The sequence below is a fragment of the Xyrauchen texanus genome, chromosome 6, assembly GCF_025860055.1.
Source record: "Xyrauchen texanus isolate HMW12.3.18 chromosome 6, RBS_HiC_50CHRs, whole genome shotgun sequence".
Lineage (NCBI taxonomy): Eukaryota > Metazoa > Chordata > Actinopteri > Cypriniformes > Catostomidae > Xyrauchen > Xyrauchen texanus.
In genome coordinates, this window is record NC_068281.1 from 29980567 (window position 1) to 30004581 (window position 24015).

Sequence of the window (24015 nt, forward strand, 5' to 3'; positions counted from 1 at the left end):
GCTTCCTGCCCTAGAGTTACTTAAGAGTAAATCATTCGAGATGGCACACAAGTGTGGAACATTTGACTAAATTAAATGAATGAAGCTTTTTTTAGAAGAACTGCTCTTGGAAATGTGAAATGGGAAGTGGTGTTTCACTGCTTAATACGGTTCAGGGGTTTTCACATTTCTCGATGCCAGGGACCCCCCAAAATTGATGATATCCTTGCAAAGGACCCCATTTCAAAAATAGGAATGTATAATTTCATGTATAAAGACCAGAAGGGTCACACATTTTTTAATCTGTGAGAAAAATAGTGTGATATTAAAAAATAACATTAACACTAAAGCCAAAACATTTTATTAAAATGAACTGAAGCCAAAAAATAGATCTGTAAAATATTATCTTCAAAATTTACAATGCATCTTTTTAGGATCTTACTTTTACTATTAGTCTAATTTCAAATGCATAAATGTAAATGTTCTAAATGTTAACCTGAAGAGAAACATTTTCAATTAAATACATTTTGTTAATGTATTTGTATAATGCTTTCACAATAAATAGGCTATTGTTCCAAAGCAGCTTTACTTAGAATATGGCCAACATCCCCCAGTGAGCAAGTAAAAATTTCTACAATTTTTTTTCAAAATCACAAACCTATCTGAAAACCTGTATGTCTGTCAATAAAATAAAATAATCCAACCAGCCTTTACTAATATATATATATATATATATATATATATATATATATATATATATATATATATATATATATATATATATATATATATATATATATATATATATATAATGAACACTGCCTTAGCGTTAGATCACTCTAATGATTGCAGCTGATAGATACATAAAACTGCAAAGGTTATGCCAAAGATTGGATGGTTCTTAGTTAAACACATATAGTCTTGATTTATAATTGATTTTATCCAAGTATTTTATACTCTCCTATACAGTGAATGATTAAACAATACAAAAGAATGAGATAGCGCAAACTACAACCATTCGTCTAATCTCACTTGTCAAAGGTCGTGAAGCTTAGAAGATCTGAATTGTACCCGGGTGACCATATATGGTCATAAGGTACGCGTAAAAATGAATGCCCAGCCAGTGACAAAACCCCAAAGTGGAGAAAGAGGCGGGGCGCTAGTTATGACTCATGACGCATCCTCCGCTGCGGGCAGCACGCACGCTATAAAGACAGGAGTTTGCCCTGAGTCTGACATTTTAATTAATAAACGCTTCACACAGGATTAAGACCAAAAAAAAAAAATATTCTCACGCTCAGATTGGACAATTTGCTTTCAAAACTATGGAAAGCAAGACTGTGATGTTACCTGCACTTTTTCTTGCCTGGCTTGCGCTCGTTAACGGATCTCCTGGTAAGATATCGGTATTTTCGTGATGTTTATTACAACGGTAAACTAAACCAGATTCTCATGACTGCGAGTGCTAGTATGTACCATAGTGTAGTGTATAGTAAAGCACAGAACAAGTACGGTACACTTGTCAGTCTAGTGAAATTAACTTCAGATATCTAGTTTTGTTGTGCCATAAAGTCTGGTATTTATAATGGCAATAAAAATAATAATTCTAATAAAAAAAAGGTCTGGTATTAATGGAAACAAACAGAAAAAGCCATTTTATGTGGGTATGGATCTCTGACTGTTGTCTTCTGTCTGATCAATAGATGTTGGCCAGCTTCCCAAAGCAGCAAATGTGTTATGGTCATCTTACAATTTCAAAACAATTCTAACATGGGGACCTAAACCTGTCAACTACACCTATACAGTTGAATTCTCAAGGCAAGTACAACAAATATTTTATTCAAGTATCACATTTGCTTTGCTCTTTCTTTTACAACACAAAACTAAAATAAATCTGTATAGTGTTTACACCTAAGAGAAGACCTTCTTCCCCAAATTACCCTTTGCTTCTAACAGATATTTCTTATTGTGTCTCTACAGAGTTGATGGGGACAGAGAGAAAAACCCTCACTGCATTAGAAGCTCCGAAACCGAGTGTGACCTGACCAATAAACTGTTGGACCTGAAGCAAACCTATTCTGCTGTGGTGTTCTCAGAACCACTGTCCGGATTAACGACAGATCATGAAGAATCTTCCTTCACCAGATCAAAGACATTCTGCCCTTACAATGACAGTGAGTGTCCAATCTTGCATACTGTAATACTAAGTCATAAGTGCAACATTGTGCCAAGCAGTGCATACTGTTTTCTTGTTACCAGAAATTGATCATTACAGTTGCTCTAATCATTTTTATCTTGACCTGCAGCTCTAATAGGAAGACCCGAGTTCAAAATAGTGGTTCGAGAGGACAAGAAGATTATGCTGAACATAAGCGACCCAGTCACAGCTCTGCAGAAAAATGGAAGATCTCTTAACATCCGTGATATCTTTATGAAAAAGCTCCAATACAAAATCGCATACAACAAGGCTGGAAGCACAGGAAAAGTGAGTGTCAGCCTTGATTACATATACCATGTCTTTCATTTTTGTGTGCTCTCAAAATTGCAATCCTAACATGCTTATATATATTTAATAATAATTTGCTCTACATATTTACAGAAAACACACATTGCGGAAAAAAGTCAAGTGGAGTTTAAAACACTTGATGTGGATCAGAGTTACTGCTTCAGTGTGGCGGCATACATCCCCTCTCGTCAAGGAGACAAGAGGGTTGGGGCGTGGAGCCTCCCCAAATGCTCCCCACAGGAGAACAAGACCATGCTTGAGGGTAAGCTGAGGCTCAGTGCTTTGTTCTGAACTTTGTATTCGTCTTGCTACCATTACCAGCATGTTGGATCCCACTTTGTTCCAGCAATCAAGAGACCGTGGCAGGAGACTAACTTGGTTGTTTAAAAAGATGCTAGCTTCGTTTAGAACTATTTAAATGACTAGATCTCCAGTGTTTTGGAAAACAGAATGGTTGTTAAGTATGAAGAGGTCAAATTGGGTTGGCTAACAGTAGTAGGAGGGATGGAGGAGGATGACATGCACTCTGCCATTACTCACTCCATCCAGTTGTGTGGGAAGCTCCGTTTCTACACCTGGCATTTCAAAACTGCCAGTATTTTACACAAACTAACATAGAACATTTATGAGCTGGATTTGATCTTAACCGGTGCAATTGGTTAAATTCGTTGTTAGAGTAGGTATGCACTGGAATGATGACCTTAAACTGGTGTTTAAATTCATTTTTTATTTGTTTTTTTCTTCTTTCAGAGTATGGACTATCTGTGATTGGAGGAGCAGCACTTGTTATCCTGGTTGTGATTATTGGTGTAATTGTTCTTATTGTGTTGTGCTGCAAACGAGCACAAAAACAAACCCTGATGGCCAAGGAAGCTGTAGTCTAGATTCTAGCATACAGGAATCTGCTGATCAAGCGCAGACTGGGACATACAGCAGGACTGTTTTAACCCTCCTTTCTGCAGTGCAAAAATGGACTGGTTTCTGTGAAACACTTCCAGTATGTGATATGTTGTACATATCAAAGCCTAATTCTTTTAATGTTGTGGATGAATAGAACTGTATATTTTAATGAATATTCTTATTTATTTCCTCAGAAATACATGGGTATGTTAGCTTCTATATGTGAAATATATATTTTTATTTCCAGAGGAACAATATTTACTCCTAATATTTAAATGTAAATTATACTTGCTGGAATTTCACTAGCAACAGCAAATAAAATTGTTATTCTTGACATGGATTTGTACTTGTGCTTTTATTTTGCTTTTTATTTTTTTTTAATTTTCGTATTTTAAAGAGAACTTTGCATGGGTACCAAAATTTGATTTCCCAAGTAAAAAAGGGTGCTTGTAAATATTTGAGTAGAAATGGTATAGTCAACAAGACTGAGGAACCTGCTGGTTAACAGACTGAGTTGTTGCAAGCAAAGCAAATGTCCTGCAGACTCCATCTCAGTAGCTCACCCTTGTGGTTTACAACAGTAAAAAAGACCTCCTTGTATCTTAATGCGAAGACACAAAGTACTTAAAAAGAAAAACTTTCATCTTATGAAATCTAGAGGATTGTCACCTAAAGTAAAAATAAAGACTAAATACTGCAAACTTAACCTTGAAATTAAACAATGTGACATTAACATACTACATTTTGAGTTTGTGACTTAATTTAAATATCACAGAATACATTTTCTATGTGTGTTTTGTAATTTAGTAAAATGAGAATTAAGGGAATACTCTTGTAAGGCACTATTATGCTCGTATAAATATCCAGTTTACAGTATTTTAGGCTTCTTTATCTCCAAAAACAAATTTCCCATAAATAAAATTCACAAAGACGGCTTGTTACACATGCAGGAATATCTTCAGGATAGTTAGGAATAAAACAACTCCAGACAATAAGAAACCTGATGCAGTGACTTTAATATTCCAGTTTCACTCTACAAATACAAATTAAGGACTAACACAAAAATGCTACTTTTACATTACAAATGCTTGATTCTTAAAACATATCACACCCATTTTCATTCCATACAAAACTCTTTTCAGATAAACCATGAACTGCTTCCTGAGAGAGATTTTATCCATAAGAGTTTCAGTCCTTTCCCTCAGACAGGATTGTTATAGTATAAAGAAATAAGAATTCCATGGAGTACAGAATGATATTTCTTCAGGCCCACACATTTACTAATGGGCCTCAATCATGAAACATATGCAGAGAATTTCTGTGCAAATAGTTTGTAAAACCATTTTTATGAAAACAGTTGTATTAAATGTAAATTATTTGAATTGTTGACCATCAATGCTCTACAAATAAATTGGCTCATGTTTAAAGCCCCTGTCAACATTATGAGCCAGACTCTACCGTTTCCTTCGTAATGGGGTTAAAATCATAGTTTCCTCTTCCATGTAATACTAGAGAGAAATGTTTTCAGACTCTGAGACACATTACTTTGAATGTATGATGAATTCTTTAAACTTTCTGAAGAAAGACAAGAGCAAAGTTTTAGCTTGCGCTTCCATAGAGATTTCCTATGGGAGACTGTGAACAGTGCAAAACGAAGAAACGGAAGAATCCAGCTGAGTTTAGGGAGACAGATATTTCTTCAGTAAACTCCCTCAGGAGCAGAAAAAACATTCTTGAAGTCCTCAATTTTGACAAAGAAAACAAAGTGTGATGGTGACAACCATCTCTCAGGTCTCCACTGTATGTTACCCGCCCAGCTATATGCTTAAGGAGCATTTGCTTGGGATTTTCGTTCTTACATTAACATTTTTGCATTCATTGAGTATAAAAACAAGAAATATGGTCACATTTCTGCAGTGGCTGTGGATGAAATCCTCCACATCGGCACTGACAGCACTGGTGCACTCATCCAGAATAGCAAACTGGGGCTTGTGGTAGTACAGGCAAGCCATCTGTGCAATTAAATATAGAATGAGAAAGCATTCCACCATTCTCTATACTTGTTAAGTCTGTTAAATTCTGAATCTCTAATCTTAAACAGCTAAAATGTGATGCCTAAGTGATGACCAGATTAATATCTTGATTATCCTAAAGAGAGTAATGTGTTGTATGTGTGTAACAAAGGAAAAATTCAAGGAGGTTCAAGGAGCAGATCTTACAGCCATACTCTCCTTCTCCCCTCCACTGAGGACATCCATCCAGTCTTGCCATCAAGTGGGCTGTAACGGTATTGACATTAAATACACAAGCATGTTTAATGTACCAATTAAACAAATGTATTTATTTGTTAGTACCATTAAATAATAAAGGTTATGTATTCATTCTGAATAACAGAAGTTATAATAACTAGGAAATTCACAACCACTTAATAGCAGTCATGATAGATTATTTAAATTGTTGTATGAAGCTTCTCTCTTTTCAACTGACTGTATAATTTCTAACTTTGGTTTAAGATTTTAAAAGATTAAAAAACACAGGTGCCTTGATTCTGAAGAATTAAACCACTACATAATGAATTTATTTGCCCATTTAATTTTTTTTATATATTGCGTAATAATAAATTCAAAAGAATCGTTTGTGGTTGTCTGTCTTTATTAATAATTTACGCAAGTTGGTCCGTGCTACATCATATAACAATCACTTTGCTACACATAGTTAACGGGAGACCTTTTAACATATATAAACATATAAATCAAAATATTGTTTATTAAGTTGTCGAGCATCGACTTAATAGCTTTGATAGCACTAAAAGAGTCATTGCACTTCACAACACAGCAGATGACTAGGGGTAAGGCCAATTTAGATATCTGAAAATATAATTTTGACTAGTCAAAACTGAATTACAGATATATCTCTAATCATCTTTGTGGATGTGTGACGTGACAAATGACGAAATCTGTGACGTCATTGCAGATATCTTAAATTAATTTCGACTAGGCAAAATATATTAACAGATATATTTAAAGTTCTTTCTTACTAGTCAAATTAGAATGGCAGATATCACAAATTAGCATTCTGACTAGTCAAATTATTATTATGACTCGTCAAAATGCAATTATAGATATCTAAAATATAATTACGGATAGTTAGACGAAAGCTTTAAAAGCCAAAACGGCTTGTGATAAAAGCGCCTGCCATAGAGCCAAGCGTTCGCGTCTGACTGAAGCGTAGATGAAATTACTCTGACGTCACACCACAGGAAACCGCGCTTCCAGGATCCATCAAGCAGCATTAGTGGAAATAGATAGAAATAAATAGGCAGCGCTGCAGTTTTCATAATCTTTTACACTTTATAGAATGTAATACTGTATTTTAATGTTAATAAAAGTTATATATGGTTTACAGTGAAGAAAGTATGGGTTATTTTCTGAAATATCAGCAAAACACGTTTAAACTTGTTCAATGAGCCTGTGTGAAAATGTCGGACATGTAACAGGTTGATGAACACACATCCTCACGTTTAACACACTTCTGAAGCCAAATAAATGTGATATATATAAATAAATATTAACACTAGACATGCAAAATGTGTCTTTGCTGCTTAAATTACATACAATATATAATAATACTCTTCAATATTCCATAACAAAACTTAATAACAGCTGTTTCGATTGAACAATATTATGTACTGCATTCAAAATATATTCAAAGACGTTCGATTTTAGCAGATTTACATTATTTTTATTAACTTCCTCCTTTTCACAAACAGCAGTCCATTCGCTGCGGTGGTGGAGACGGGATCTGTTTCCCCTGTTATATTGTATATTGGTGGTCTTGATCATCTTTAGATCATATTTGATCTCATATCTGTCACACCACTTTGGAAATAAAACAAAAATCAGTATGCAATCACAGTTTATGTAATGAAAAAACAAATGTGATCAACAAACAGCTGCTACGGGTCAATTGGGTCTAATAGAGCAGACACGATAACAATGACGGTCACCCGTGAAATATCACCATCATTTATGTAAAATCCTGTGTTTGTCCTGATGCAATGATCTGGTGGATATTTAAAGAAACCCCACTCTCCAATAATCTGTGGGAAACGTGGTGTTCCAACCCCACAAACAGCACTTTTTGGGCAGTTTCAGAACAATTTGAGCTAAGCGCTCAAAGACAGCAGTTCTTTTCTGGGCTACAAAAAGAACTCGGAAGGGGCTTTAGTGTTTGGTCTCGGTTTAAGGATTTTGAAAAACCTACACAAAGTTTGTATTATAACAGTATGTTGAATAAAGGTGATAAAGAGGATGTAAGATAGATACTATTGTTCCAAAACACCAGAACTAACGTTAAGAGTAAAATGTGGGTCCACCAATCCCAGCTCTGTCCTGCCTGTGTGTAACACATTTAAACTTTGACGGTTACCGGTATGCACAGTATGTTATTACGGTTAATGTGTGATAGACATGAGGCATTCCACATTCCTCAAACTATTTTGGCTGACGCTTTTTCTGAACACATTACAAATCTAATTATGCTGTTTATGTCCATGTCACCTGATCAGAATTTTCTTTCTTTTTTTTGGTCTTCGTATGTATCGGGATAAATCACTTGATCTTTAAGGGAACCCAATGACATGTGTGGCCTCTATGGAAAAATACAAATAAATCTTATAAATCAAAAAACAACAACAGACATTTTCACATTTAACCTACTGTCATGAAATAAAACAGAGACCTCTATGTAAAATAGCTATACAGCTCACCCCACCTGAGGAACATAGAACTCGTTTTTTTGAGGCATCCTCCACACATTTCAATTTTTCCTATGAACATTAGGATTGCACAAATGTGTTGTAGCTAACTAGCTAATTGTGATAGCTTGGTTGAATATTTTTAGTTTGTATGTAACTTGCTTTCTGTCTGCAATGAGGTTTTCTCCCCTCCCAAGGAAGAGAGGAATTTTATCAACTGGGATGTCTGTGAAAAGCAACAATAAATAAAAAAGAATATTAGTGAAAACATCAATATATACAGTACAAATTTTGGAAGTCCCATCTCTTATGACACAAGTTACAAAACAATAAAACACATGATGCATGCCATTCCAGACCTTTGGATCGCTGTGCGATCATGGTCCATTCATATCTGCCTGAAATTTGCTCTTTAAGAACCTCCTGAATTTCTGTGATCCATGCAGTGAACCTTATTAATGGATTCAGACTCAGCCCCAGAGAAACACGCATAAATACTCATGCACATGAAAGACAGAGAACACAGGAGGACTGATAAGATGAAAGAAGGCAGATGGCATGAGAACAAGCGAAGTATGAATATACTGGTGGCAAAACACTCACCCGGACAATCTGGTTATCTCTCTGCCAGCCTGGACAATCCTTCCCAGAGCCTGTGCCAAACTCATCAACATCCGCCCGCTCTGGTTGTAGTCCTACACCGTAAAAGCAAGCACAGATGAACTTTTATCTTCTACGCAAACATTTATCTTAGGAAATCCTGAATAACCCAATAAACCATTATACAAAGACAATGACAACAATTACATCTGGTGAGCTCAAAGGTTGGCAATTCCAAAAGAAACATTATCTTTTTCTTCCTTCACACAGGATTTGCATAGCAAATCTCCATTGTATATATAATGTGTGATAATGATAGCGTGATAGTTTACACTTTATGTAAAATACTACTATAGACTACTACTACTATTATTATGTTCAGATATCGTTCTCTGAAATGCTTGTATCAACTGCACTCTCAAAATCAGTCTCTTAAAGACCCTATAAAATGCCTTGACAAGTGCAGATTTTTCCAGCTTTGACAAATTTCCTATTGGAGCATGACATTTCTGCATTTTATAAATAGACTTTTTTATTTACATCACAGCAATGGACTATTATTCTCTACTTGCTATTGCTAGTCAGACACAGGTATTATTAGAGGAAGGGGAATGTTTATTCTAGAGAGCATTAGACTGAACAACAATTGTGCAAGATGAGTAATCAATATTTTTGGCCCATTTTCCCAGAAGAGAAAATTTTTAAATATTAAATGCGTGTACCTGCTAAAAGTTAACTCGTCAACTTTTAGGACTGCACTGACAGATATATGTCGTTAAAGCTAATAGAGTAGCTAAAGTGTCATGAAACACCCTTACTTCAGCACATCAGAGCAAACATTACCATCAAAACCAGCACTGCTATGAAACTTTACATTAATTCATAGATATTTATTCTTACATGGAGTGTTTAGGTTTTAATTCAAGCTAAACTCTATTGACAGCATTTCCAGCATAATGTTGATTACCTCAGAAAATACTTTCAACTTATCTCTCTTTTTCTTAAAGAAAACAAAAACGATGTGCAGTAAGGCACCTACAATGAAAATAAATGTGTTCAATACACAAAACATTAAAACAGTTTTAGTATAGCCACAATCCTTAAGCATAAATCATGTTAACAAGACCCTAGTATGATAAAATCACTTATTAACCTTGTCTGTGTCAAGTTATACAATATTTCAACTCCATTGTCATAATGACATAACGCCATGTAGGCATAAATCCCGGAAACTTTTGCACAGTGTATAGGGTACATAAAAGAGACCTGACTTTGAGTGTTTGGTTTTCATCAGTGTTTGGTTGTTTGGAATCAGTGCTCCATCTACAGCCACCCATCATAAACAGCATGTTTGGAGCATAAGTAGCACAACTGCAGCCAAGAAAATCTTGTGCCGGTCCAGTTATGGACAGTGGTCCATTCTGACAAGTGATTTCTTTTCTTTTTTTCCCCTCTCATTTTCTCCTCAATTTGGAATGCCCAATTCCCAATGCGCTCGTGGTGGCGTAATGACTCACCTCAATCGGGGTGGCGGAGGATGCATCTCAGTTGTGTCCGCGTCTGAGACCGCCAATCCGCGCATCTTAACACGCGGCTTGTTGAGCGCATTACCGCGGAGACGAAGCGCATGTGGAGGCCCACGCTATTCTCGACAGCATCCACGCACAACTCACCACGTGCCCCACAGAGAGCGAGAACCACACATTTTAGCGACCACAGCGAGGTTACCCCACATGACTCAACCCTCCCTAGCAACCGGGCCAAATGGTTGCTTAGGAGACCTGGCTGGAGTCACTCAGCACACCCTGGACTCGAACTCGTGACTCCAGGGGTGGTAGTCAGTGTCAATACTCGCTGAACTACCCAGACCCCCCAAGTGATTTTGAACTCATCAGGGTGTTTAGTGTAAAAATCTGCTCTCATGTCTGTTCTGTGAGTGCTGATGAAGTCTCAGCCTGCTGGGAACAGCTGTTACATCCATGAGTTTGAATTCTCTGCTGTAATGTATAATGGTAGCACTGTGATTTGATGAAAGCGTTCCTTCTCATTAATATTATGGAGAAATGCATAGAATCTACTGACGTATTGGAGTACTTATACTCTTATAGTATACCTCATTTTTGTGACATTGCTTCAACTTATTTTTAAAACAGAAGAACGAAATGGCTCAATAAAATGAAAAAAGTAACCACTTTCTCACTTGAAAATGAACATAATTAGTGTTTTGCATTGTTTTTAATTACGTGCAACCTGTTTATATCTGTTAACATCTACAAAAAAGGTTTTGGGGTTTCTTGACCATTTAAAGTGTCAAAACTTCCAATTTTGATTTCATGTGGTCTTTAAAGCAGTTTCTTACCTCAAGCCGCTCAAAGTATGTGCTGTTAATATTCCGCTAGTTTCTGAGGTCCAGGAAGGGCCAGCTAATAGCCAGGTAGCCCACCACCAAGGCTATATCTGGAGAATCATCAGAAAGTATGATTTTTCTGTGAGAGAGACTTTAAATTGAACATAATTATGTTGCTTTCTTTCTTGCTCTCTTTTCTTTGTAAGTCTACAAATAAATGTTTCAAATGGATTCTGCTTACATTTGGTTATGATGCCGTCCATGACACCCATTGAGAAACGGAAATGGATGAAGTGTCTCACGTGGTCAACCTGTAAAACAAGTCAAATTAAAGGTTTCATCCATATTGTGTGTGGAATTTATATAAATCAAAATCAAGTTTATATAAATAAAAAAACATCTTAATTTCCCCCACCAGTTTTTGAAAGGTTCCATTACTAGTTTTCTATTCTCTCCAGTTCCCATTGTAGAATGCAATCTCTTCACTGAAACAATATGAAGAAAAAAAATGCATTTACTGCATGAAATATCCCAGGAAAGCAGACAGGCAGACAAAGAGCAGGTGGGAGACCCATAAATACCTGTTAGTGTTTAGGGGAGAGTTGACGTATCTGTACTCCCTCTCATACCTCTGGTCTGTTACAGCCATCTTGCCAATCGGCCTTCGCACTCTCGTCAGAAGTAGACCAGAAATGACCAGATAGCCCAGCAAACTAGCGGGGCCCTTTAGAGGAGCTGGCACATGTTGGAAACTTAACACTGTGCAGATTGAGGCATTGGATTAGTTGGTAATTTCTTTGAAAGGGATACTCACAAGAGCATCAATGGATGTGTTCAGTTTGCAGATGTAGATCAATATGTCTAGTAAGGGCTGCAGGAAAATTATATAAAATAGGCAGTAAATTAGAGGTAGACCGATATATTGGTTTTACCAATTAATCCCTGCAGATACGTACTTTTTGGAACTATCGGTTATCGGGGGAAAATCTATGCTTCTAGTTGCAGATAGTTGAAAAAAAAATACAAAATTATATATATATATATATATATATATATATATATATATATATATATATATATTCCTCCGTGTTTCTCTGAAAATGTCATTCAAAATGTCTACTGTATTAGTGTACACACTGCTAGCAATGACTAATATATATATATATATATATATATATATATATACATATATACATATATACACACACACACACACACACACACACACACACACACACACACACACACAGGTGGCCAAATGTTTGGAATAATGTACAGATTTTGCTCTTATGGAAAGAAATTGGTACTTTTATTCACCAAAGTGTCAATCAGCTGATCACAATGTATAGTCAGGACATTAATAACGTGAAAATTACTATTCAAATTTTATGTTCAGAACTTCTTAAAACTAATTCAAAGAGTTCTCATTTTAAAAAATCCTCCACATTTAGCAATGACAGTTTTGCAGATCCTTGGCATTCTAGCTGTCAGTTTGTCCAGATACTCAGGTGACATTTCACCCCACACTTCCTGTAGCACTTGCCATAGATGTATCTGACTTGTCGGGCACTTCTCACACACTTTACAGTCTAGCTGATCCCATTAAAGCTCAATGGGGTTAAGATCCAGAAACACTATTTTCCAATTATCTGTTGTCCAATGTCTGTGTTTCTTTGCCCAATCTAACCTTTTCTTTTAGTTTTTCTGTTTCAAAAGTGGCTATTTTCTTTTCAATTCTTGAAAAGGCCTGCACCCCTGAGTCTTATCTTTACTGTTGTACATGAAACTGGTGTTGAGCGGGTAGAATTCAATGAGGTTGAGGACATGCGAGTCGTCTATTTCTCAAACTGGAGACTCTGATGTACTTATCCTCTTATTTAGTTGTACATCAGGCCTTCCACATCTCTTCCTGTCCTTGTTAGAGACAGTTGTCCTTTGACTTTGAAGACTGTAGTGTACACCTTTGAATGAAATATTTCAAGCATTGTATAGCCTTCATTCCTCAAAACAACTACTGACTAACAAGTTTCTAGAGAAAGCAGTTTCTTTTTTTGCTATTTTTGACCTAATATTGATTTTAAGACATGCCAGTCTATTGCATACTGTGGGAACTCAAAAACAAACACAAAGACAATGTTAAGCTTCATTTAATGAACTAAATAGCTTTCAACTGTGTTTGATATAATGACAAGTGATTTTCTAGTACCAAATTAGCAACTTATCATGATTACTCAAGGATAAGGTATTGGAGTGATGGCTGCTGGAAATGGCAACTGTCTAGATTTGATCAAATGACTTTTTTCAAATAGTGATGGTGCTGGTTTTTTACATCAGTAATGCCCTGACTATACTTTATAATCAATTGAAGGTCAACGTTGGTGAATTAAAGTACCAATTTCCTTCTGAAACAGCTAAATCTGTACATTATTCCAAACATTTGGGAGCCAATATATATATATATATATATATACTTAAGATTTACACAAATACTTACATTATTGTCAAACAGTGGTTTTGAAGCCTCCTCTCTTTAAATGAGCGTGGATAATCATAAAAACACCCAAGAAAAACTGCACACTCTGCACACTTTCAACCTTGAGGTGTCGCCAGAGTCACGTCTTTCTTCAAAGGTGCAACAATCCTCAAACACTTTCAGGTAATATTTGTGCTGTTTAAACGTGACAGCGCTTTTTGTATACGTTTTGTTGTCGTTTGAGGAATATTTAATTTTATACTGTTGTAATATACATTCTTTAGGGTTGTGATGTTTCGTATCACTGATTCATTCATCATTATAAATTTGATAAACATTGTAATTCACATTTCCCACCATCTTTTTCCAGCAGTCCTCTGGAATCCACTGGAATCAACCTCTCCAGTCTCTCGTGACGCCTGGTATCGTTGTACAACAATTTTAAACTTCCATTTAAATCACTGGCTGTATCCACTGTGGGCACATGCGATTTTCGAGGAGGATAACAAGCGGATCTTGCAGCCTGACTCCACCAACCAATGGGAAGTTTGCTTTGAGGTCACGTGAGTGAGTTTTGAGTCAGTCCCTTAATCAGTTTTTCCCTCGTCAGTTGCGATGTGACGAGCCCTCCGGTTGCGTGCGTTACATTTGACCTTTTCTTGTGGATTTAAATGGGATTTACCTTCGTAAATGTTCAGTATGATGTTCCTATTGAGCTGTTCAAGTAAGTATTACATGTTTGAGACGCTCGATACACGCCAGTTAAATGTAAAAGTTTAATTTGAATTAACAGGTAAATTGGTTAGCTTACAGCGCTAAAATGTGAAGCAGCTATGATGAAGTGAACAATGTTTATAGTGTTGCGCTGAATTAGCTATTGATCTTGATTTGTCAAATCATAAGGGCTTTCGGTCCTAAGGTAGCTAAAATTAAATAGTAACACAGAATAGAACATTTTAATAACAAATAATACTATTTTATAAAGTTCTACATTTCAAAATGGTTAATGTGCGATTATAAAGCAAAATTCGACATTTTATTCTGTCCCAATTCATAGTTGGTCATATTTCATTTAATGTGTCCATTTTCTCTCTTGACACAGAACACAGTTTAGTAGTTTTGTTGTGATTGACAGGTGTCAAACTCCTGTTGTGTGATAAAGATCTGTGCGCTACTCTCATTCCACAGCAGGCAGACGTCGGCTATAGACAAAAGCAGGCACGTAATCACAATGAAACAGAGAAAGTCACTGATTACAAAAATTGCTTATGAATATATGAAACAATTATAGATAAATGGGTCAAAATGTTTGAATTAAAGATCTGGAGCTCTTGTTATTAGATCATCATATTGATGTTAAAGAGCTTGTGAGATTAACTTTAAAAAGTTACTGTTTGCCAAGAGAAGCAACCCTAGTAAAGACAGCTCTCTAATATATGATGTTTGTCTTGTAATCATTTGTCTTTATATGTAAAAGATTAAACATTTGACCCTTTACTGACACTTTTAACCAAATGATTAATGGTCTTCTAGGAGGAACCTGGGGATAACTGCTTTGCTTATGGGCATTATGAGTTTATCTGTCACTGCTACTGGGTTTGAACCTACAACCTCATGTTATCAGTCCAGATCTTCCACCATTTAGGCTTCACCATGCCCAAAAGAAAGGCCAAACATTTTCATTGTGTGTGACTCTGATGTGATAAGCTCTCATTAGCAGTTGTGTTTGATTATCAGCTTTTTCTTCCGCAGTGTACTCGGCTCTCCATCATCAGCAGGGCACTTGGTTCTGCGGCTGAGGCAGTAACAGGCACAGGCAGCTGCTGGAATGTTCCGACAGGGCAGCAACAGTGGCAATAAGCGTTTGACAAGCGGTGCTCATCTTTCCTGCCCCAGCATCGTGCCCCCATCACCCGGCTCCAACAAAACACTAGAAATGGGCCGCAGCTCTAAGACAAACCACCTGAGTGCTATGGGACTAGACCAAACCATCGCCCCTGGAGGAGACCCAGACTACATCATGCAACTGGTCAATGATGTGCGCAAGTTTTCTGATATGCTGCTGAGCCTTAAAGAGGCTTTCCACTCCAAAGGTGGGATTTTGTGCCGTTAAGGCTTATTATTTGAAATGCATGTGTCAAGTGCTTTGAAGCATAGCAGCTGTGGTCGATCCTGTGGTATCGCTGTTTGTTTCATGATGTCTCAGTTTCTACGAAGTGTACAAATGGGTCAGCCATCTCAGCCCACGCAGATGCAGAATGCTTGTACGCAGTGTTAGTGTTTCCATCACTGGAGGAGTGCCGCGTCTTGTCAGGATGCCACGGGTAAACTCCTAGCCATCCTGCTGAGAGTGTTTCTTTTCTGCTGCACAAGGCATCTGTGAAATTTGCCTCCCTGTGGTAGAAAATCTCCCCCCAGAATAGAAATGACTGCAAATGACCTGTTTTTGGCTATGCCTTTCTTTGCTTTTTATGGGAGCTGTGTGTTCTTGATCTGCTCTGTTTGCTGCAGCTATAAGGTTATGTTCCTAGTAGAGTCTCCATTTTAGAAAAACAGTTGCTTACTATATGGATTTTTGACTCAAAGTGAAAGAATGGAAAGCATTTATTATATAGTTATCCACAACAATTTCAAAGATGTAAACTTTATGACAGGGCTGTGGCGAATGGATAGTCACTGGCCAATTATGGTTTGTGGAATTTCCACATTTAAATACTTTCACATCTAAGTATAGCCACATTGTCCCATCCCCAGCAGAGATGATGGGATTTAGGTTTGGTCCCCTTCCCATTTCACCGGGAAATCCAATGTTTTTTTTTTTCTTTGTGTTAAACATTTCCCCACCTAAAATGGTGACCAGCGGCAAAACAAATGTAGTAGCTATATATATATATTTGCTGTTTCTACATTGTTTCTACTTTACTTCTTTTTTTTAATTGTGTTAAATAGCAGAATTTCTGGTAAAGAACTACACTACCCATGATCATAAAGGTAAACAATCAGACAATCTTGGCAAACTAGCCACAGGCAAAGAGCTGACTCCCATGCACTGCAAATGACAATCTTCCTGCACTCAAAATGCTTATATATTTTGTATACTGTTTATCTGAATATTTTGCAACAAACTTTAAATAGATTGATTCTGTAGTTTTAATCAACAACATGAACCAATAGGTTTATATATTTCCTTTGTTTTTAATTTGATTATGTCATTTGCAGTGCTTTAAATTAGTGTAGTTCATTCCCGGATAAAAATGATAAAACGCAGTCTTGCACCTTTGTTTTTTCGGATGATTTTCGAGCACTTTTTCTTCAAATTGAATTTTGTATTGTTGGCTTAGAACAATTTTATTAATTACCATACGAAATCCATACCATCAAAAAAATTTATGGAAAAAATATAGCATATATTTAAACCAAATCCATTAACACAAATACCAACAAAACGCATCAAATGGAATTGTCCTCCATCCATCCATCCATCCATCTTCAACCGCTTATCCGAAGTCGGGTGGCGGGGGCAGCTGCTCCAGCAGGGGGCCCCAAACTTCCCTATCCCGAGCCACATTAACCAACTCTGAGTGGGGGACCCCGAGGCGTTCCCAGGCCAGTGTGGAGATGTAATCTCTCCACCTAGTCCTGGGTCTTCCCGAGGCCTCCTCCCAGCTGGACGTGCCTGAAACACCTCCCTAGGGAGGCGGCCAGGGGCATCCTTACCAGATGCCCAAACCACCTCAACTGACTCCTTTCAACGGCAAAGGAGCAGCGGCTCTACTCTGAGCTCCTCACGGATGACTGAGCTCCTCACCCTATCTCTAAGGGAGAAGCCTGCCACCCTTCTGAGGAAGCCCATTTCGGCCGCTTGTACTCGAGACCTAGTTCTTTCGGTCATGACCCAACCTTCATGACCATAGGTGAGGGTAGGAACAAAATTGACCGGTAGATCGAGAGCTTTGCCTTCGGCTCAGCTCTCTTTTCGTGACTAACGGTCGCGATAGAGCGAGTGCAATACCGCCCCGCTGCCCGATTCTCCGGCCAACCTCCCGCTCCATTGTCCCCTCACTCGTGAACAAGACCCCGAGGTACTTGAACTCCTTCACTTGGGGCAAAACCTCATTCCCTACCTGGAGTACGCACTCCATCGGTTTCCTGCTGAGAACCATGGCCTCAGATTTAGAGGTGCTAATCCTCATCCCAGCTGCTTCACACTCGACTGCCAAGCGATCCAGTGAGAGCTGAAGGTCACGGACCGATGATGACATGAAGACAACATCATCTGCAAAAGCAGCAATGAGATCCCCAGCCCACCGAACCGCGACACCTTCCCCACCCCGACTACGCCTCGATATCCTGTCCATGAATATCACAAACAGGATTGGTGACAAAGCGCAACCTTGGCGGAGACCAACCCCACATGGAATGAACTTCGACTTCGTGCCGAGGACCCGGACACAGCTCTCGCTTTGGACGTACAGGGATTGGATCGCCCTAAGAAGGGATCCCCCACCCCGTACTCCGCAGCACCTCCCACAGTATCTCCGGGGGACCCGGTCATACGCCTTCTCCAGATCCACAAACACATGTAGACCGGATGGGCATACTCCCAGGCCCCCTCCAGGATCCTTGCGAGAGTAAAGATCTGGTCCGTCGTTCCACGGCCAGGACGAAAACCGCATTGTTCCTCTTCAATCCGAGGTTCGACAATCGGCCGAACCCTTCTCTCAAGCACCTTGGAGTAAACTTTACCAGGGAGGCTGAGAAGTGTGATACTTCTCAGTATCAAGTGTGAAAAGGGGGATCAGAGAGTGTGTGCCAACTACAGGGAATTGTCCTAAATAAATTAAATAGTAGAATAACGGTTTAGTGCACAGAATTCGAGCAACTGATTCTTTTGTGTATTATTGTAATCAGTGCTAACCACCTAACAACAGAAGGAATTCTAGCAGTTTTTTTTAATGTAATCTATTGGTGTGGTTAAGTATTAATAAAGGAGATGCTATTCATGAAACCACAACACTACGTTCTGTCAGGTTGACCGCTGTCTGGTGGCACTTCCCACAAGGACACGCTTCTGACCTCCCCACTCGCAACAAGCCCTCTCAGCGGATGAGATGCTCACTGACCCTTAAAATGTATGGATTCTTCTTGTCTGCTCAGAGATCGATCAATGCAGTGCTGCCTTCCTCTTATTTAACAATTGGATCTACAGGTCAGACAGGAGAAATTCTAGAGAACTCATCCCTGTGCTTATTTGCTTATACATGAATTCTCGTCACAACGGATGTTTTGTTGCAGACTTTGTAGCCACAATGTGGTCAATGGAGCTTCAAAAACAATTGGGTTGTTAAGTGTTTATCAAACCTGTTGCTTTGGTTTCCTTAATAAGCTGCGATAACAGCACTTCTGTGTTAAAGTTAGTTAGTCTAGTGGCTGTATTGACTTACAGCTTAGCTCATCGCTTTGATCATTGTGACAAAAATCTTCTCTACAGTGATTCCTCCTCCACCATGAAGCCCCCTCCTCCTGCATACCGCACATTCCTCCAGAACAAATGTTCACTTGTGGCTATGGCGGCTTCGATTGACTACTTTAGGTGTGCGACATATGAAAAATTACTTCCTTTCCGAAAGTTTTATATATTTTGAATGAAGCCACTTTTCCACTCTGGCATGGTTATATGACTTGTGAATTGCTCAAGTTGTGATGTGTGAAGTGCAGTGTTTTTCTGGATGACTTTGCACAGTCTTTCTCTCTAATTGACATCTTTCCCAGTACAAATCCTCTGAGAAGTGTCTTTTTTTTCTCTTTTGTCAAAACACATCAGAAAGCCAAGCCTTGCATGATTTTCCTTGAATCCAAAATTAAGATGTTTTTAGTGTAATGCTGAACTCCTGCGACAGTTGGAGATTTAGAAGAGTGTGTTGTTTTTACAGGAAGGTTTAAATATCAAATAATTCCTCCTGTGTCCAGAACATTTGGAAGTGTATCGTCGAGGCCTTTTTGCACTCGTCTTGTGGGTAGCTGAAAGGATGTGATATTCTGTTGTGAGGAACACTTTCATGCCTTCTCTAAAGTGCTCAGAGTTAGAAAAGTGATGTGATAACAACCAAGGAGAAGTCATGCGGCTTGGACGTTTCGGTCCATCACACACTGAGTCTATAGACTTGAGTTGACATAGTCCAGAGAGCAGCACTGTGGCCTTTAGGCTTACTGTGTAGTTCTGGACTCTTATGTGAATGAATATTATGTGGTTTAAATTGATGGCTAATAGTCTGGATTACTCTCAACTTTGAATCAGAATGGACAGAATAGATTAATCGAACTGAATTGATTTAAAGTACATTGTCCTTTTTCTTTACTTTTACTTGTTTAAAGTAAGTACAGTATTTCATACAACCAGTCAAATGTTTGGACACTGCTACTCATTCTTCACTATGACTGTTTTCCACAATATCGAATAGGGATGGGCATGAGTACTCAAGGACTCTGGTACTCAGACGTGGCAGCAATGATCGATCATGAAAACGATGATCGTTAGTGATCACGCATGATGTGACTTTTCACTTAATTCAAATCCAGTCACAATTACCTGACAAATCAACATAAATGTGTCAAAGAGGGAGCATATTTTTAATTTTGAGATTGATTATGGTGTGACTTTGAGGGGTACATTACATTGATTGTCAGAGACTTCTCATGGAAAACAAGCTGATACGACGGTGCAATGCTATCGTTACATTAATCAAAACAAAGAGAGTGTAATTAACCATGTTTTAAAAATCTGTCTCTGTAAACATTTGCTAAACACGCTTTATTATCATTTAATGTAAGAACTTTGACTTGTTAATGGATGTGATTTAATAATATTGAATGATTGTCACTGACTAAACCTCCCTGCCCTGCGTCCCACACACCTGCATCTCGACGAAATGAATGAAGATTTCCACCGAGTTTTCAGATTAGATATCCGTAGTTAGATAATTAGGTATTCCGTTGCACTTTCCTCAGTTGAAAGGTAGAAATTCAGACTCTGAGTTGAATGGAACGCTTCATGAATCATTGCAACAACAGTACAGAGCATCGCGGCTTTCCTCAATAGAGCGAACATTTGGACACACACACTTACACATACACCCCAGGCGCGTGTGGCAGTGTACAGCAGGCGAGTGTTTCAAACAGCTAGACAGTGCAGATAAATGGAACACAATGGAGCATCTTCAAAACGGAACTTAAACTTAACACGCATATTAAAACGCAATGGTTATATATACTGTTATATATGCTGTTCAGACAGTAACTAAAAAAACTGGTGCGCACTTACTAAGATTACTACGGTAACCTGTAGAAAGAACGGACAGATGCGCATTGTGCACATTTTTTTCAGATTTGGGCAGCGAATCTTCACATAATGATTATGCAATCTTTTGTACATTTTGTAACATTATAACAGCCTATAATAATGAAAAGACAATACACTGGAACAACAAGACGAAATGCTTTAGAAATGTTATTATATATACAGTTATGAACATGTAATTGCCCCTTGAGTACTCAATATGGCCCTAATAGACGACCATTCGTTAGTCGATGAGAAGAGTCTTGGTCGACCAAGATTTGATTAGTCGGTAGGTGCAGAAAAAAAATACTCCCCAGGAAACCAACGAACACCGGTATTACTGCTGGTTGGATGCTATGTGGTACTATAGTGTAATTTTCATTAAGCAGGGTTAGGGTTAAGCCTACACAATAAAGCAAGACATCTTGATTTCAAACTTTGGACTTAATTGTTTTATTTATTTTAACTAAAAATTCAAATGAAACAAATTTGTGCAATTAAAATGTGTGTTAAACTTTTTGAAAGATGGTTTTACAACAGTTGTGAAGGGCAACATCTCTCTGGCAAAGAACCTCCTTCATCTGTGCATTCTCTACCGGTTGGGTATTTCGTTGTCTGGGAAATGTGTGTGAATAAATTATTTTTGTTCCCTGCTTCATGTGATATATATCGCAATATCCAATTACATCTGCAACCCCAGGGCTGAGGGATCGGTGAATATTCTTGCTTTAGTCATTTTGCTTTGAAAATTAAATGAATCTATTTAAAAACAAAAACCTTAAATAAAATACATTTCTAAATTCAAATTGCACTCCAAATGAAAAAGCTATTAAAATAATGAAGTGATCAAAAAAATTGTGGCAGAGAGGAGGGTGGGGCTGGGTTAGGATGCACACCCAGTCTGAGGTCATTTACAGCACTCCTAGATGATACTGGTGTTGCAAAAAAAAAATACAAAAATTCAGAAGACAGAAACAAAGAAAGAGTTAAAAACCTTTACATGTGCGTGTTCCATGAAACTGCACGCCTCAGTACAAACAGCGTGTCATACGTGTGCATAGATGGCTTTTCTGTCATCAGTTCTTAAAAATATAATAAATTGTGTTTCTTTAAGTGCGTGTCTGTTCTACGGTCAAATTATTTATAATATTAATTTGATAATAATAGCCTAATAATAATTTAGTAAATGGGAAAACGAGCTAAATATCGTCTTGACATCATCGAAGGCATCAGCTATTGGTGATCACTCTGACCATCGTTGATCCCGGAGATCATTGTCTGCCGGCACAACCCTAATGTACATTTCTCTATAAATTAACAAAATGTTCAGACAGTCTTGCTGGTTTTTCCAACACATTGAGAGTCATTACGGCTTTTGCTGGTGTCGCTGCGGCTCACTTCTTGTGTTCGCGTGTAAAATTTATATTTTAAAGGCTCGTTATTACGGTTAAGTATTTCTCTGTAATGTAGATCAGTGTTAGCAGTGTTACATTCTTTCTCAGTCCTGGAACTCAAACCATTTTCTGATGCTCCCCAAAAAATATATATATTTAAGTAATTCAATTAATATCATAAATGTTCAACAACAAGTCGACTAATGGCTTAAACGAATGCATACAAGTCGACTATGAAAATCTTTGGTCAGGGGCAGCCCTAGAAGTAATAGTCATCAAAACTACTAATACAGAAGTAATTAGGCTATAGGAATTATGTAGTTGTCAAAAACTTAAATTGTAGCATCCTCAAAATAGTATCCCTTTGTCTTTTATACAAGCCCTAACCAATTGCCCTAACCAATGTAATGAGGTATTCAAGCATTTAAGCATAGGCCTTTAGATCAAAAGGTTTTTGAGAGAATAAGAAACATAATTTCAGTCAACTGTGTCCAAACTTTATAGCTGAAGTATTTAATTCCTGCTGCACTAGCACCACCAAACAGAATTGCAAAAGTAAACTTTGTTTTCAAAACAGCTTTCTGATTACACCCCCTGTCTGCCATAGGGCAACCAAAGAGATAGTCCTGCCTTCAACTCAAAAGGAATTTTCATAGTGCCACAGAGACACAGTGCTTACAGTTTTTGAGAAAATTTACCTATTAATGGCTTACTCTGTAGTTGTTTCAGCTTAAATAGGAGAAATTAATTTAAAAAAGAAAAAGTTACATACTTCAGCTTTATTATGGCAGAGTATAACCTTTTAAGTTTCAATTTGTAGTAATCAAACTAGTTGTATAAAATATCTAGTAAGTATTCTAAGCAATATTATTAACTGACTAGTTCAGTGACCCCTTCTGGAAATGTCACTAAGTGGCGACAAATGAGCATCATATGTGCTATGAGTGAGTCAGTGAATCATTTTGAGTCGTTCATGACCAACATCTCTAAGACATCAATAATAGTCTAATAATAGTGAGTTTCAATAACGTCCTTAACTTCTCCTTTATTAAAACTTGCATAGCTACAAATCTACTGACTTCATAAGAATTATAAACACAAAGCAGATTTTCCTAAAGTAGCCTATATTTAAACTGCTGACCATTCCTTTTATCAGAAAAGACCACAATAATAGACAAATAATAGTAATTTTGAGTTTCAATAATGTTCTTTCATTGTAAAGCGCATTTCACATGTGTTGATTCAAGGCGTCAACGCTCTGTTCAATGCCAGCGTCAAGCGCTGCATCGCCCTCCACATGACAAGAGTTGCAGAAAGCATGACAGAGGGGTGATTTTACGAGTTTGCCATGTAAAAAAGCAGGAGGTGTGCACAATAAACATTCAAAATATGTATTTGGAAGAGAGAAAAAAGCTTGCAGTTGCTATGATAGCAGAGAGTAATAAGAACTTGTTTAAGTTTAGTTCGAAGCGTTTTCTTGATTAATTTAAATTAGTTCAATAACTGGGGTCTCTGATATTTGTGAACGATAAGGTAATATTTAATTAAAAGAAATGATGAGATATCTTCACAAATTTGGACAGTTTTTAAATATTTCTTGTAGTTTAGTTCTCTCAAAGACATTATTGGTGAAGCAAAAACGTGTGTGAAAACACTTTGGTGTAAAGTGGCGTCACTTCAAAGACTTCAATGTATGCTGCAGCACTGACACGAGTCATGTGATA

General features: G+C 37.6%; 2 protein-coding genes and 1 pseudogene across 5 annotated transcripts in view; 2 read left to right on the forward strand and 1 right to left on the reverse strand.

The window, feature by feature from the left end:
• The first annotated feature begins 1214 nt into the window (after positions 1-1214).
• On the forward strand, positions 1215-3694 carry f3b (coagulation factor IIIb). Its single transcript, XM_052129092.1, has 6 exons — positions 1215-1374; positions 1683-1797; positions 1960-2153; positions 2286-2464; positions 2579-2747; positions 3236-3694. The coding sequence occupies exons 1-6, from the start codon at positions 1305-1307 to the stop codon at positions 3367-3369; spliced, it is 861 nt and encodes a 286-aa protein (XP_051985052.1). The 5' UTR covers positions 1215-1304; the 3' UTR covers positions 3370-3694.
• Positions 3695-4863: 1169 nt separating this feature from the next.
• LOC127645698 (ATP-binding cassette sub-family D member 3-like) lies at positions 4864-13878 on the reverse strand (annotated as a pseudogene).
• A 285-nt stretch (positions 13879-14163) lies between these two features.
• LOC127645347 (rho GTPase-activating protein 29-like) overlaps positions 14164-24015 on the forward strand; it is a 53057-nt gene continuing 43205 nt past the window's right edge. For all 4 annotated transcript variants that reach the window (XM_052128933.1, XM_052128934.1, XM_052128935.1 and 1 more), the window contains exons 1-2: positions 14164-14285; positions 15314-15654. In XM_052128933.1, the coding sequence (XP_051984893.1) occupies positions 15390-15654 (265 nt within the window). In that variant the 5' untranslated portion in view covers positions 14164-14285; positions 15314-15389. The remainder of the gene's footprint in view (positions 14286-15313; positions 15655-24015) is intronic.

Excerpts from the sequence above, each read along its gene's own strand:
- f3b (XM_052129092.1), top strand. The coding sequence starts at position 1,305 with ATGGAAAGCAAGACTGTGATGTTACCTGCACTTTTTCTTGCCTGGCTT. Across the intron at positions 1,375-1,682 it reads GCTCGTTAACGGATCTCCTG|ATGTTGGCCAGCTTCCCAAA; the intron begins GTAAGATATCGG and ends TCTGATCAATAG. Across the intron at positions 2,154-2,285 it reads ATTCTGCCCTTACAATGACA|CTCTAATAGGAAGACCCGAG; the intron begins GTGAGTGTCCAA and ends CTTGACCTGCAG.